At 41.1% G+C, this 15,800-nt stretch overlaps 1 protein-coding gene across 3 annotated transcripts in view; it reads right to left on the bottom strand.

The window, feature by feature from the left end:
* Window positions 1–136: 136 nt before the first annotated feature.
* The window catches only part of SLC5A7 (solute carrier family 5 member 7), a 28,881-nt gene continuing 13,217 nt past the window's right edge, over window positions 137–15,800 (bottom strand). For all 3 annotated transcript variants that reach the window (XM_054162986.1, XM_054162987.1, XM_054162988.1), the window contains exons 5-9: window positions 11,059–11,207; window positions 6,927–7,070; window positions 4,603–4,756; window positions 3,633–3,850; window positions 137–1,246 (exon numbers count right to left, since the gene is read on the bottom strand). In XM_054162986.1, the coding sequence (XP_054018961.1) occupies window positions 623–1,246; window positions 3,633–3,850; window positions 4,603–4,756; window positions 6,927–7,070; window positions 11,059–11,207 (1,289 nt within the window). In that variant the 3' untranslated portion in view covers window positions 137–622. The remainder of the gene's footprint in view (window positions 1,247–3,632; window positions 3,851–4,602; window positions 4,757–6,926; window positions 7,071–11,058; window positions 11,208–15,800) is intronic.

Raw genomic sequence — 15,800 nt, 5'->3', positions numbered from 1 at the left:
TAACTTTTAAAAATTAATGTATGATGTATAGCACTCCTATGAGGATTTTATTACCATTTGCACATTTTGCTGTCTTATACAAATAGTAAAATACTAGATTTGTATTATTTGAATTTCTTTATGAGGAAAAAAGAAACAACTGGACCAAAACCCCAGGGAAGTTATCTGTCTTTGCTCAAGCAACTAACTCTTTAGTAATAAATCACTTATAGCTCTGACAATATATTTTCACTTAATGCCAATAAAATGTTGAGTCATAGTATTTCAGAGTGACTGTATTATAGCATCTTCATAGGATGTCCTAGCTAAATAAATAACTGTTGCACTTTTTCTGCTACATATAGTCTCAGTTGTAAATATTTTGTAATTACACAGTATATAGTTTGGGTGGAAAGGACAGGATCTGTGTCTTTTGTTAAATACTCTATGATCTAATCCAGCATCTTGGCTAGTAACAGAAAAGCATTCCTCCCATGGGATGCTCCTGCTCCTAGAAACAACTTAAATGATTGTGCAGTGGCATTTTATTCCCAGTTCATTCTTTTCTTCTGATAAAATGCCTCTTATTATTCTTTGTGGAATCTCCTCCTTTACCTTGCTGTGCCTGTGGCTACCAGATTTTTTAATTATCTTCAGTGTTGGACAGCTCTGGGCTTGAATCAACGTAATTAAAGGCTTCCTTGTTTGTAAAAGTTGAGCTCAAAGTTAAGCTGTGCCGTGGATTCACAGGTGCAAGTTCATTTAGTACAATATTGTCACTTTTTACAAGAGTTGCTTTGTCCATGTGTTCTCTACTATACCTGGCGACAACAGCATCAAGGAAGTCCAGCTTTGGTGGCAAAGTCCCGCTCTCAAATAAGTATTTGGCTAAGTAGGAGACTATAATGTTAGCAAAGAAGGAGGAAAGCATAGCGAGTGTTTTAAATGGGAATCGCTGGATATAGATATTATTTTCATCAGGATAGCAGCCAGGATAGTAGATCAAGGGCTGAAGGTAGAGGTAGGGCTCTCCTCCAGTTATTCTGAGAACAATTCCAAATAAGTATCCTGCAATGGCACCATAGGTGTTGGTTCCTTTAATAAATAACACACAGAGGAGCTGGGGGAATATGACGATATAAACAAGGTCAGAGCTGAGGTACCACAGGCCGTACACTGATGAAGCTAGCAGGGCCATTGCTGTGGCTGATGCTCCAAACAGGAAAACAGTGATTCTCATGACCCATACAATTTCCCTGTCTGAAGCCTGCAAGAAAACAGAGCAGTGTTAGGTGGGGGTTTTATGGCAATATACATGTGCCTGCATTTATGCATCTAGACAATATAAAACACTGTGTTGTAAAAGGAAAATTGCATGACATAGCAATATTTCCAAATTATTATCTCAGCCCACTGATCCAGCCTGTCCACGTCCCTCTGGAGGGCCTTCCTACACTCAAGAAGATCAACACTCCCTCCCATCTTAGTGTCATCTGCAAATTTATTAAGAGTTCATTCAATCCCCTCATCCAGATCATTGATAAAGAGATATTAAAGAGAACTGACCCCAGTACTGAGCCCTGGAGAACATCCCTAATGACTAGCTGCTGACTGGACTTAACTCCATTCACCACTGCCCTTTGACCTTGGTCATCCAGCCAGTTTTTTTACTCAGCGAAGTGTCTACCCATTCAAGCCACAAGCAGTCATCCTCCTCCAGAAGCATGCTGTGAGAGACAGTGTCAAAGGCTTTATTAAAATTCAGGTGAAGAGCATCCATAGCCTTTCCCTCATCCTCATGGAAAGTGCCCTGGTGAGCACTTCTGCCAGGTCTCTCAGAACCTCTACAACTCTACAACCTCTACAACTACCTGAAGGGTGGTTGTAGCCAGGAAGGGGCTGGTCTCTTCTCCCAGGCAACCAGCACCAGAACAAGGGGACACAGTCTCAAGCTGTGCCAGGGGAGGTTTAGACTCGAGGTGAGGAAAAAGTTCTTCACTGAGCGAGTCATTCGTCATTGGAATGGGCTGCCCAGGGAGGTGGTGGAGTCGCCGTCCCTGGAGGTGTTCAAGGGGAGATTGGACGTGGCACTTGGTGCCATGGTCTAGTTGTGAGGTCTGTTGGAACAGGTTGGACTTGATGATCCTTGGGGTCTCTTCCAACCTTAGTTATACTGTGATACTGTGAACCCCTGGGTGCACGTCATCTGGCTCCATAAACTTGTGTATGTCTAAGTGGTGCAGCAGGTCACTAACCATCTCCTCGTGGATTATGGGGGCTTCATTCTGCTCACCATCCCTATCATCCAGCTCAGAGGGCTGGGTATCCAGCAAGCAACTGGGCTACAGTTTCCATTCCTAAAATCGTTAATCTTTGAGCATAAAGAAAAGTTTGATAATGTGTCAAAGGATAAATCAACAATAGAGTGTTTGAAGTATTTCCTAAAATATAAGCACAATATGGCTCAACCAGAAAAAAAACTGAGCATCTGAAGTATTTATTTTACATTTCCCATGAAAAAACTCATACTCACTAGCCCATTCTGGTGTCAGATTGTTTTCTCATAAATCAGTAATTCACAAAGATATCTCACTTTGTTAAGTATTTAGGTAAAACTTATAGTTGCAGCGATAATTAGGAGCTGTGTGAATAACCTACAGTGCCATCAGAACTGTAGTTTATCCATCAAGCTTTGTCACCTCTGTTGTTGGTCACAGCCACAATTATTTTTATGACTTTCAGTTTATTCAACCTACTGTTAGGAATATCCTGAAGGGACAAACCCCAAAACATGCCCTAACCCAGACAATGGGTTAAGTACCCGTGAATGTGCAAACCTGAACATTTCCTGGGGTCCAGGTAAATGTGTAGCACATATAATTAACCTTGAAACACAGCTGTGAATTGTGAGTGCCCTTGGCCATGTTTGGATACACCCCATCCTATAGGTTCAGCTATCAGGTTTCTCTGTTACCAAAGGGCATGAAGTGTTTCGGGACAGTATTTAAACCAGCTCAGAAGGTAGGCAATTTGCCTTGTTCTCACCCAGACAGCAACAAGAGTCAAATGCTGCTGGAGTAGCAGCTACAGAGCTTGCCCTAGCAGGGCAACTACACCTGGGCCTTCCACCTGGATCAAGGCAACCAACACTCCTACAGCCCGGTGACAGAGCACAAGAGAGAGGCCCCTTATCCCTCTCTGAGCCAAGAGCCGCTTGAATTATAGCTGCAGTGTCTGGGAAGGTACTGGACAGAGGAGCAAGACGTGAGTACCTGGCTAATTCCCCCGCCTTGTGGGAAACCGCAGATTGCGGCACCTTTAATTCCAATTGAAATCACGGTATTGGGAATTCTCAGATCTGTGCTTAAGTTGTTTAGCTGTCATCACATACGGAACGTATTGCTCACAACCTGTACATGTACTTCGTAAATAAATTATGGTGGTGTCTGAAGATACCTCTGCCAAAAATATTAAATAGTAAAATAAAATAGAGTCAAAATATACATTTTGTTACAAGGAACTAATACTATGCTTTTGCTAGTCCCAGACAGGAAAGTGAAAGAGGTGTTTCATAATGAAACTGCAGTTTATGCGTCACCTAAAAGCTTCACCTAAAATTTTCTCTTAGAGTGAAAATAAAAATGCAGTCTCACGTTTTGCCGAAAGGAAAGCTGGTAAATGTTCCGAGCAAACATGGAGCTGGCTGACAAAATTGAAGAGTCAGCTGACGACATCACAGCAGCAGACACAGCACCGAGGCCAAAGAATGAGATATAGACTGGGCAAAGGTACTGGAGCACGATTGGTAAAATCATATCAGCTTCCTTCTTAGACATGGGGTCAGGGACACCATACTCAGTCTCATTCCAGGCTGCAATACAGACGGTATGTTATCAGTAACATTTACAGACATCAGCATCTCTTTATTTCACGTGTAGTGAGCTATTCATATTGCCTCATTTTCACCCTCATTCAGTGACCAAACTGCTGCTAGGGTTGGACCAACAGTATTTTGAAGAGACATTGTCCTACTGGTTTCTGTTAGGCAGACTTAATTTCACTTAGCATTTCTGCATTGCTCCTAAATGTCGTTTTCCTCAATAAAACAAGCCTGAGATCCATATTTGTTTGTGATGGGTTTTAAGCATTCTCTTGGATTACAGAGTCAGAGCTCAAAGACAGGTGTTAAACATCTCTAACAGAACAATCATAACAGTTTAGCTATGCGTTCACGGTAATGGGGATCACTCTCACCAGGACAAAGAACTTGACAAGGATGTTTTGGTCAAGATAAGAAATTCCTGATAAACAACTACAACATGTACACAGTTACTTTTCAGTTATTACTTTTGGGCCCAAATAAGAGTACCAGAATCTAAATCAAACATTAAATAGAAATATTATGTTTGTATATACCTAGAACACTCAAAATGAGTTAAACTCAGCCACTGAGGTAGAGCAATTTCCCCTGGGAGGAACACTCTATAATATATTTTTTTTCATTGTAGTCTCCTGTTGAACAAGTCATGACTGATTATTGATGTCACCTAGCTAGATTATATCTAACACAAGCTTTATAGGGCTTTCACATATTTATTGTACTATTAATTTTTAACAATTTACCTGTAGATGCTCCAATTGCACCAATAAGCACTGCAGGAAGAGCCATCACAAGACAGCCAAAAGCAGCCAGAAATGACAGAACTTGAGCATATGTTGCAGAAGATGAGGAAAGAACTCGCTGGAAATATGCTTGCCATGGGATTCCTCCTAATGTCTGCAAACACAGTGGGCAGCATCCCGTCACTGGGGGCTAATGCAAGGTTGTTGGGTTTTTTTGATCCTACTATGTAGAGAGCATGTAGAAGCATCACCTGAATGTGGAATTGCTGATCTTTCATTTATTTGTTGGTTATCAGTCAGTTAGTAATAGCTATAATGATCATTCTCACAAGAATTGTTAAACCTTCATAAATTCACTTAAATCCCATTCTTTTAGAGAAGTTATTTCTTAGTATTATTAGCAACAACACTTTGCACTTACATAGTGTCTGTAATCCCTGTGTATTGTGAGCTGCATAAATATTTGATAAAGCCTAACAAAAGGTTATAAAATACTATTATTCTATCTCATATTTGGAGAACTTGACCTCCAGTAACCTCTCCCTGCCAAAATTCGATTATTCTCTGATGCAATTTGAAAGCAAGATTTTGTCTTCCTTTCTGAGTGCATGTGGCTATTAAAACAAAGCCACACATTCTGCATATATTGAACACAAAAATATCCAGCATTTTTCTCCCACTGTCTTAATGAAGTATGACATCACTAGGAGTTAAAGACAGAGCAGTGAGAGAAAGTGTTCTTTGTTTTGGGTATACAACAGCAAAGATCCTGATTAGACTTTAAATTATATCTGCAAAATATGATACAAAAGTGCAGTATCAAATGTTGAAAACCCCTGAGAGCAGAATTTGAATAGTCTGCACTATGTAAATAAGTGCCTGTAACTAAACAGCATGACAAGAAAATGCAGCAAATTTCTCACTAAACATGCACAGTCCAGCTTTCCGCACCAAATGAGGCAAGAGTCGTTTGGACCACATCGTGTGTATACAGGTGTTTCATGTATGCTTCATGCACGCACAGGGACCAAAGGAGTATTTCACAGACAACTCTAATATCGGCTTGCTATTTATGACTGTTTTCCATTACAGTCTGAATAATGTTTCTTTAACAAAACTTTCCAAGCAAGTGGAAATTTCTTGAGCTATAGTGAAACTAATACAATGACATTTGTCACAATTTAGAATAGAATAGAATAGAATAGAATAGAATAGAATAGAATAGAATAGAATAGAATAGAATAGAATAGAATAAACCAGGTTGGAAAAGACCTTCGAGATCATCGTGTCCAACGTATCATCCAACACTACCCAATCAACTAAACCATGGAACCAAGCATCCCGTCAAGCCTCGTCCTGAACACCCCCAGCGACAGCAACCCCACCACCTCCTCAGGCAGCCCATTCCAATGGGCAATCACTCTCTCTGTGTAAAACTTCCTCCTAACCTCCAGCCTAAACCTCCCCTGACACAGCCTGAGACTGTGCCCTCTTGTTCTGGTACTGGTTTGGCAACATTAGAGCTTTCCTTTGGACATCAGCAGAGATGAAACCTTCAGGCTTACCAGCCTGAATACAGCCACTTGAGCTAATGTCACACTTTAGGTCTGAAAATCTCTAAAAAATTTTGGTTGCTTAAACTAATATGTTTTAACAGCCCCATTATAAGAAAAATTTGGTTGGGAATATTTAAAATCAACAATGACAACAAAACCAGAAAAGAATCCCAAAGTGAAACATGATAACAGTTTAGAATTGCTCAGGGATGCTGAGGATGGAAAATATTAGCATATATTACTAGATCTTCTAATGGAAAGTATTTCATAACCACTGATCCCATGTGTAATACATAGGTATGAAATAATGAAAGCTTTCAGTTCATTTTGGCACGTGTGCACATATGAATTCATCCATCCATCCATCTCTGCAAAGCTTTTTTTTCTCTGTCACCTATACCTAAGACATATTTAATCATTTTTATAACATATTTATTGCCTTGTGCAATATATAAATTCCTCTGCCAACAATGACACCACTTAAGTATTAACTGCACACTTTTAATTAATTTTAGCATAAGTCAACTCATTCAGTCTGATGATATTTAAATTGCATTCCTGGCAATGCTGACTTTGACAGCTGTGCTACAATATTCTGCTGATATTTCACTGAAAGCACTCAAATATGTAGAAATATTGAGTAGAAGTCAAGAGGGTGAAAGTTTCACGTTTGCTGGAAACTCTTAAGTAGACTATTATTTTCAGCTGTCACAGTAACACAGTGTGAGTACTTAAATGCTTCATTCTTTCATGCAAGCCACCACTTACCAGTAAAAGGAAATTGTCCAGCCATGTGTAAATGTCAAGTGAGTTGATAGATCCAAGCCAAGGTTCTTGGTGCACATGGTGCACAGCCGTCAGCCCAATGTCTGTTACTGCAGGATGGGACATAGCAAAGGGTACGCTGATCCACTGTAACCAAAGACAAACACTTTGTTCAGGTCTAAATAAGGTATTCTAAATCAGCGAGCTCTTAATATTAACATTGATCTGTTTTGCTGCTTCTTTCATACTGCAGGTTGAATGCTAAATTGCTGAGCTGATTTGCAGAAAAGTCAAATTATATGCTGGTGGAACACCTTCAAAATCCAGAGAGCCTGGTAATGGACTGCTTACCTCTCTCCTGGAGAGTACCAGTGTAAGCAAAGACTTGATCAGTCTACATAGCACAATCAACAGGAAAGACATATTTATACATCTTTATTTTATTTTCCCTAAACTCCACATACATTATTTACACTGTTTCCTAGACCACACTGAAGAGAAACATGTACATATAAATTTGTGTGTAGTAGCATCAGGATTTGCCAGTATACAGGCATGAGACATCACAAATGTACCTGAAAGCTTAGGAATTGGTTTTTAATTCAACACAAAAATATATTGTAACAAGAGAGGGGGGCTGTTGCCAACCCTTCTCCTACACCAGACCACCCCACAGCCTAGTGTTGCAGCACTTCTAGTGCTGATCTAGTTGAGGATGCCCCTGCTTACTGCAGAGGGGTTTGGACTAGATGACCTTCAGAGGTCCCTTCCAACTCAGATCATTCTATGGTTCTATGATTCTCTGCCTCAAGGATAATTTCAGCTTGGGGTCTTGACTATTTTCAGTCTCCCTGGTTTTTGACCTAGGAAAACAAAACAAAACAACCAAAAAATCCCAACCCAACAAACAAACAAAACAGTTGAGAAACCACTTCCAGAGACATTTTCTGCCAAAAGGTTAATTTCCTTCACAAACTGATTATTTGTGGATTTACTTGCCGATTTACTTTGCTAAGGTGTAACTCACTAACTTTCTAAGACAAGAACCTCAGCAGCTCCTACTGGTATGAAAACCAGGCTTTGTGCTGTATGGAGTAGATTAGCACATACATGGCATCCTCAAGGATCCACTGATATCCAAAATCATACAGATTACCACAATCTGACTAATCACATTTAAGTGTATGTGATAACAGGAGCAAGGAAGGCAGAAACCAAGCATCTTCCTCTACTTTGTCGCACAATTATTGCAATAATGGTATTCTGTTCTATGAAGCTTTGCCAGTTAAAGTACTTGGACAGAAATGTTCCCTTCTCACTGTTTGTCATTTCTGACAAAGATTGCCAAAATGTCTCAACTATCTCCAAGGTAATTTCAGAATAAAACAAACATATTGCCAAAATTAATGGAAGTTAATGCTCTTCTTGTTGAAAAAATCATGGGGAGCAAGGATGTCAAATGCATTTTTTTATTCTTGCTTCAAACATGTCCATGTGATGAGCTTCTGAAGAGCTGTAGTTTGCACATACTCAGTTGAGATAGAATCATAGAATTGTTAGGGTTGGAAGGGACCTCAAGGATCATCTAGTTCCAACCCTCCTGCCAAGATTTCCAGTATGTTAAATTTTTAAGGATTCATCTGCAGCCTACATGCCACAGACCAGGATTTAATTAGTATTGTATTGCAAATGCATTATGTGCTTTTGTAATCCACTTCAGTGCCTGACAGTAACTTAGCTCTTTGTGTTCTCATGGACTGTGTCTACATTAGTAAATAAAACAAGTCAAGACACTTTCTCTGGCCCTGTTATTCACTGACATGTCATGCTTTACATCCATATATCTAGACTCCTTTACTTTCAAACAAGACAGATATGAACCTTCCTGGGAATTAAATGGGAAAATTATAATTGTTGTGGTCCAAAACAGTGGCAGGACTGTGTTAAGAATCAAGCAATACAGATAGATAGTCCTGTATTTTCCTCTTGCCACTGCTCAACTTACTTGGTACAGACATAGACCATTTTTCTTTCATTGAGCCCTTTCTAACAGGAGTATAAAATTCACTGTTTTGAATAGATGACAAAACCAGGGCCCACAGAACTGAAGCAGTAACATGGACTTTGTGTTGGGACTTGAGGCTTAGAGGTAGAAGTAGGAGATAGAAGGATCTGGGAACTAGGGGGGGAAAAGAAAAAAAAAAGGACTTCTGCATGGTGGCAAAGAGCTTAGAATGGGAAATTACTAGTCCAGCTGAGATATGAGTCAGTAAATAGTGGGGATACAGTTCAGGATTTGCAAAAGACTCACCAGGGAAGATAAAGACCACAAGCTGAGAATTGCAGATGTGGGTACAGAAGAATGAGGTGGGAAGGAGAGACACTATATGGGATTGTAAGAAGAAAACCAAGCTGGTATGTGAAGTGGCTGGGGTAGAGATTTTGGAAGCTTAATGAAGAAACTGTGTCTGAAATGAGGAGCGAGGGTGGGGAACAGAATCTCTTCTTCAGTAAGGAGCAGGAGAGGAATAGACATTACAGGAATGAGCAGTAAAGCTCTGTGCCTGTGGGTGCACAAACTTCTCCAGGGCCTGGAGGAGAAGCTGGGATACGTCAGCCTGTGACATCTTCTGTTGTGACATCTACTGTGAAAGCATCCAACCTCATCTGAAACTGACTCACCTAGACCATGACCATTTAGATGCTATCTGAGGCTTCTAGTCCCACTAATGACTCTTGAGGTTATGAATATTGTTTCTTATAAATTACATTATTGCTGTCTATTTCAAATGCAAAATTACACAAAGAGCCAAACCTGAATTACAGAACCTGAATTGAAATAACACTGTTGAAGCAATGGATCCGAGCAGTTAGAAGACTGCTATCTCCCCTGCTGCCTTTGCTTCTCCCTCCCTATCAGGTTCATGCTACCTTTAATACAAGATCACATGTTATTATTCCCATTGGATCAGGGTACTCAGCAGTGTGTGAATGCATTCTCACTGAAAAATGATTTCTTTGTTTTCATTTATCTATAGTTTAGGGAATTTCTGTAATGAACACCACCTGTAGAAACTTAATGGTTCACAAATACTAGCATGCATGTTAGGGAAGGAGACAGATTTCCTTTTTCAGAGTATTTAATACTATTCCCACAAAGAGGGGAAATGCTTAGCACTTCAGAAAACAAAGTCATAGGCCTCACAGTAGGATGCCACAAAGTGAGGACACACACAGGGTTGGTTAGTGACCACCTGTATGAGCACTGGCTCAAGCAATTTCCTTACAGCTGCACAAGAACTCTGGTGAAAGCAGAGAAACAACTTTGGATCCCCAAGGTGCCATTCAGTTCCATCACCTTGAGCCACCCCATTTACTTTAGCTTCTCTTAGTCCTCTGCACATCTGTGACCATCTATTACTGCCACTGGCAAACAAAGACAGCAACTTCTTTGGTTTCACCCCTGTGATCTGAGCCCTATTGCCTGGATGTTTTTCAGAGCAAGGCTTAAAACCAGCTGTAAATAAAAGGCTACCCACTAGCATATCATTGATTGCTGGTAAGAGGATATTCATACCACTGTATGCAAACAGCAAGCTTGTCTAGTGAGACTTGTCATACTATGGTCTCCAAGGATGGTGCAGGGAAATGAGGGAAAAGCCAAGAAAGTTTAAGATATAAAGCAGAGGGTTAACTAAGCTGCACAAATAGGAAAGAGAAGCAAATGAGTGTCAGCTCTGCAGGCCCAGTGGTAGTGTTTCTGGGCTACTTTACCAACTGCTTCCTATGTCTTACACCTCCCATCAGTACCTGTGCCACAGTCCTGCAGGCAGACAGGAAAAGAGTTAGCTTGAGTACTATTCCGAATTGTAAACTCAGCAAGAAAACTGCAAGTGTTATCTCTGTCAGACAGATTGGAAAAATGCCAGTCAGACCTCTTGGTCAGCATGTATGGGCTGCAAGTTGATGTAAATGCAGATTCTTTGAAGTTGGGGTTGTGTGAGTGGAGATATTCCTTCTCCATGCTTTCATTGAAGACAGTTTCAAAACTGAAGCTGGGCAATAGGTCTCGGCAGCCATCATACTGCTCTGAGCAAACTCCTGAACAAAAAAAGAGTAAAAACTGCAAACTTACCAGTCCCAGGAAGATGCAGAAGAGCTGAACGACATCTGTGTAGGCCACAGAATAAACCCCACCCACAAGTGTGTACATAGTTGCAATCAGGGCAGAAAGAATGACTGAAATATTGACATTAATGTCAACAATCACACTTATAGTGGCACCTAGAAGGAAAAACAAAGCACTGTGTGTTAGTGTGTGTGTGTTAGTACCAGTATGTGTCCCGGTTTGAGGCCAGGCAGATCCTCTCTTGCCCCTGAGAGGGGCAAAAGAATGACGCACAAATGGATTGCAGAACTGATGGAAAGTTTAAATGGAAAAGCAGTGTTGTACAGAAGTTACAAAGCATAGTGACAAAAGAGTCGCAAAGCATACAGTCCCCTGTAGCACACCCAAAGGCTTCCCAACACTTCCCTTCTCCCTGGGTAAGTTGCAGCTGCATGGGAACAAGTATATCATTGCAGTAAAGACTGTGCCTAGAGAAGATCTGCTACAACATACATCCTGTTGTATTTCATTCACACTCTGAGTTAGTCCCTTTTGACCAAGGAAGGAATGGTAAAGGAGGCATTAGCTATAGGGACAATTGTCCACTGACCTTTCTAAAAGTGCCCTTGAATTGTTTACATGGGATAAAACCAGGTTTCTTTGCAAACTGAAGAATCCATCCTCCATTGCTGACCTAGAAACCAAGAACCCTTCCAAGCACCATAAGGCAGATTTCATTCATAGAAAACAAACTACAATGTTGAGCTGACCAGACAATTTGCACAAAACAGCTTATAGAATCAAAGAGTGACTGGCACTGAAAGACAGCTCCAGAGATTGTCTAGTCCAAGTCCCCACTCAAGAAGCATCAGCTGTAGCAGGTTGCTCAGGATGATGTTCAGTTGTGTCTTGGATATATGTAAATATGGAGACCACAACTTGCCTAAGCAACTTGTGCCAGTGTTTGACCTCTCCCACTGTAAAATAAATATAATTTTTTTTTAGTTTAAATGGAATTTCCTGTAGCTCTGCTTGTGCCAATTAACTGTTGCTCAGTCACTGGGCAGCACAGAGATGTGCCTGGCTCTGTCTTCTTTGTTTTACTCTCCACCACTGCCAAATCAAGTATTGAGGGAGCTGGGGTTGCTTAGCCTGGAGAGGAGGAGACTCAGGGGTGACCTTATTACTCTCTACAACTACCTGAAGGGGGGCTGCAGTGAGGCGGAGGTTGGTCTCTTCTCCCAGGCAACCAGTACCAGAACAAGAGGGCACAGTCTCAGGCTGCGTCAGGGGAGGTTTAGGCTGGAGGTTAGGAGGAAGTTTTACACAGAGAGAGTGATTGCCCACTGGAATGGGCTGCCTGAGGAGGTGGTGGGGTTGCCGTCGCTGGGGGTGTTCAGGGCGAGGCTTGACAGGATGCTTGGTTCCATGGTTTAGTTGATTGGGTGGTGTTGGATGATAGGTTGGACACGATGATCTCGAAGGTCTCTTCCAACCTGGTTTATTCTATTCTATTCTATTCTATTCTATTTCTGTATATGGATAAAAATCCTCTGAGCCTTCTCCTCTGCAGGCTGAGCAGTCTCAGCTGTCCAAGCCTTTCCATATATGCCAGATATCCCATTCTCTTAATGGCTGGATTATTTACATTAATGTCAATGATCTTGCTTAAATGACTTTTCACTGTGCTTCTCTGTTATGTTCATGTTTTTTGTACTGGGGAGCACTGGATCCAGTATTTCAAATGTGTCTCATTGGTGCTGAGTAGAGGGGAAGGATCACCTTCCTCAATCTGCTGGCAATGGTCTTTCTAATACAGCCCAGAATGCCATTGGCTTCTTTGCCAAAAGGGTGCATTGCTAAATCATGGTCAACTTCATAGCCATCTAAGACTCCCAGGTTCTTTTCTGCAAACCTGCTTTGAAGCTGATCAGCCCCAAGCCTACCCTGGGACATCAGGTGTAACCTCTCCCCAGGTGGAGGACATAGTGCTTCCCTTTGCTGAATAGAATAGAATAGAATAGAATAGAATAGAATAGAATAGAATAGAATAGAATAGAATAGACCAGGTTGGAAGAGACCTTCAAGATCATCGTGTCCAACCTATCATCCAACACCACCTAATCAACTAAACCATGCAACCAAGCACCCTATCAAGTCTCCTCCTGAACACCTCCAGTGATGGTGCATGAAGTTCCTGTTGGCCCATTTCTACAGTTTGTCAAGATCTTTCTGAATGGCAATATGACCATTGGTTGGTCCATCAACAATTCCTCACAGGTTTTATTATCTGCAGCTACATGAAAGTGCATTTGGTTCCATCAGCCAGGTCATTAATGAAGTTGTTACACAACATAGGATTCAGTATTGACCCCAGGGTACACAACTGGTGACTGGCCACCTGGTGGCTTCCATGTTGCTGGTCACAGCCCTCTGAGTCCAGTATTTCAGACAGCTTTCAGTCTTTTTCACTGTCCATTTATCTAGTCTACACTTCATCTGTTTGACAACAAGGATATTATAGGAGATGGTGTAGAAACCCATATGTGCTGCTCTTTAGTTGTGAAACAAGCCAGTCATTTGATTAAGGATGGTATCAGGTTGGTCAGGAAGGATTTCCTCTCCATAAATACATCCTGACTCCTCCTAATTCCCTTCTTGACCTTAATTTATATGGAAATAGTTTCCAGGAATATTTGCTCCATCAACTTCCCAGGGATTGAGGTGATGCTGACCAACCTCTAGGTCCTCTGGTATGGGAGTGACATTTGTTTTAACTGAGTCTTCAGGAACATCCCTGATCACCATATCCTCAGAAGATTAGTGACAGTGTCCTTGCAGTACTATCAGCCATCTCACACAGCACTCATAGGGTGCATCCTGGGAGGTCTCATGAAATTGTGTCTGTCCAATCTATTTAAATGTTTCCTAACTTGATCTTCCTCCAGCAAGCCTTACTCACCCTGTAATTTCCTAGGGTTCTCAGAGTCTTAGGATTCCTAAAGGCTGGCTTTACCAGTAAAGAATGAAGCAAAGAAGGTATTGAGTGCTTCAGCCTTTTCCTTTCCTTTGACACCACCTTCCTAGTCCCATTCAACAGCAGTCCATATTCTTGCTAGTTTATGTATTCACAGAGGCCTTTCTTGCTGCCCTTCATTGCTATATTCAAATCTGAGAGGACTTGGCCTTTTTTCAATACCATCTCTACATGCTTGGACATTTTCTCTGTATTCCTTCTAGGTTAGCTGTCCCTGCTTCCAACTCTTTTTGCCTCTTCCACCTTTTGGTGCCTGAATCTAGGCAGGAGCTCCTTTTTCATTCGTATAGGTCTCCTGCCATTTTTGCTTGTTACCCTAGTTGTCAGGCTGGACTGTTCTTGAGGTTGGAGGAGGTGATCCTTGAATATTAACCAGCTCTTCTGGACTCCCCTCCTCTTCAGAGCTGTCTTCCATGGAGTTCCTCCAAGGAGATCACTGTAAAGGCCAAACTGTACTCTCCAGAAGTCTATTGTTGCAGTCCTGATTTTTTTCCTTGTTCCATCGTCCCAGGAGCCCCAACTCCACCATCTCATGGACACTGCCCATCAACCAAGTCTGCCTCTGAACTTCACATTCCTAACTAGTTCTTCCTTTGTAAGTAACAGGTTCAACAAACCACCTCTCTTCATCAGATCCCTGATAATTTTTTTCAGGAAGTTGTTGCCAGTGCCCTCAAGAAACCTCCTAAATTGCTTATGTCCTCCTACATTGTTCTTCCAGCAGCAGTCAAGATGGTTAAACATTTCCCTTAGATGTAGTAGTTATTTCAAGTGATTGCAGTGTTTTAAAACCATGTTGTTGGTGCTTTTCATTTTTGTTGTTGTTGTTGTTGGAGGGGTTTTGTTTATTTCTTTTTATGTGTTGTTTTGTTTTTTAAATCTTCTAATTAGGATAATTTAAATGAACCTGTTGCCGTAACTTTATGACCTTGTGGGTATTTTAGGTGGACATTCTTGACCACATAGGTGATGAAGTTCCAGTAGTAGATTGCAACATGATGCTGCTGGGAGCTGCTGGGTGGCTGTTGTACAGTGAGACTTCAAAGTTCATGTGCTTAAGGATTATAACCTCAGACCTCTTTCACAAGATGGAAGCCCTGTCTTTGCCATCTATAACCCTTCCAAGCAAGAAGTAATGAGGGAGATCAAGAAGTAGAGTACTGGGATTAAATAATTATCAGTGAGGACAGGTGTGCAAATTAGGAGGTAAAACATATGCAGCTTATGAACAACATAGTTAAAATCAACCCCCTCAATGACTTTCATAGTCATTGACAGTTTTCAACTGTCAGCTGCTAATACAAACCTACTAGAAAGGTACTCACACCACTTGCTTTGAAATATCACAGATTAACTTGTCCTCAATCAAAAAAGAAAGTATACTCCAAATACTCTGAGTGGTCTTCAAGTTATTCAACTCCTGTCACCTCAGCATGCAATTTGTTCTTAGTCCTTTAAGGGTTTTGTGATGAAATGTGGTAAACAAGCTCCCCATTGCTTTGCAGTTCATCAGAGCACAGTTGGAAAGTACCTTCAAAGTTTATTTTCTGTTTTAAATAGCTTGTGCTAGAAAGCAGTACCGCATGCATATGCACTCTGAGTATGATTAGCTGGTAAAAGTCAACTACTGGTGCTTCAATACAAGGGCTTTCTCATTTCTTGAAGGGATTGCTAAATTCAGGCCTGAAATATAATTAAAAGCCCTGGAAACTGATTTGTTTTTCAGGACTGG

The sequence above is a fragment of the Dryobates pubescens genome, chromosome 7 (assembly GCF_014839835.1).
Source record: "Dryobates pubescens isolate bDryPub1 chromosome 7, bDryPub1.pri, whole genome shotgun sequence".
Classification (NCBI taxonomy): domain Eukaryota; kingdom Metazoa; phylum Chordata; class Aves; order Piciformes; family Picidae; genus Dryobates; species Dryobates pubescens.
Note: the sequence above shows the minus strand (reverse complement) of the source record. Positions and strands in the feature narration are given on the sequence as shown.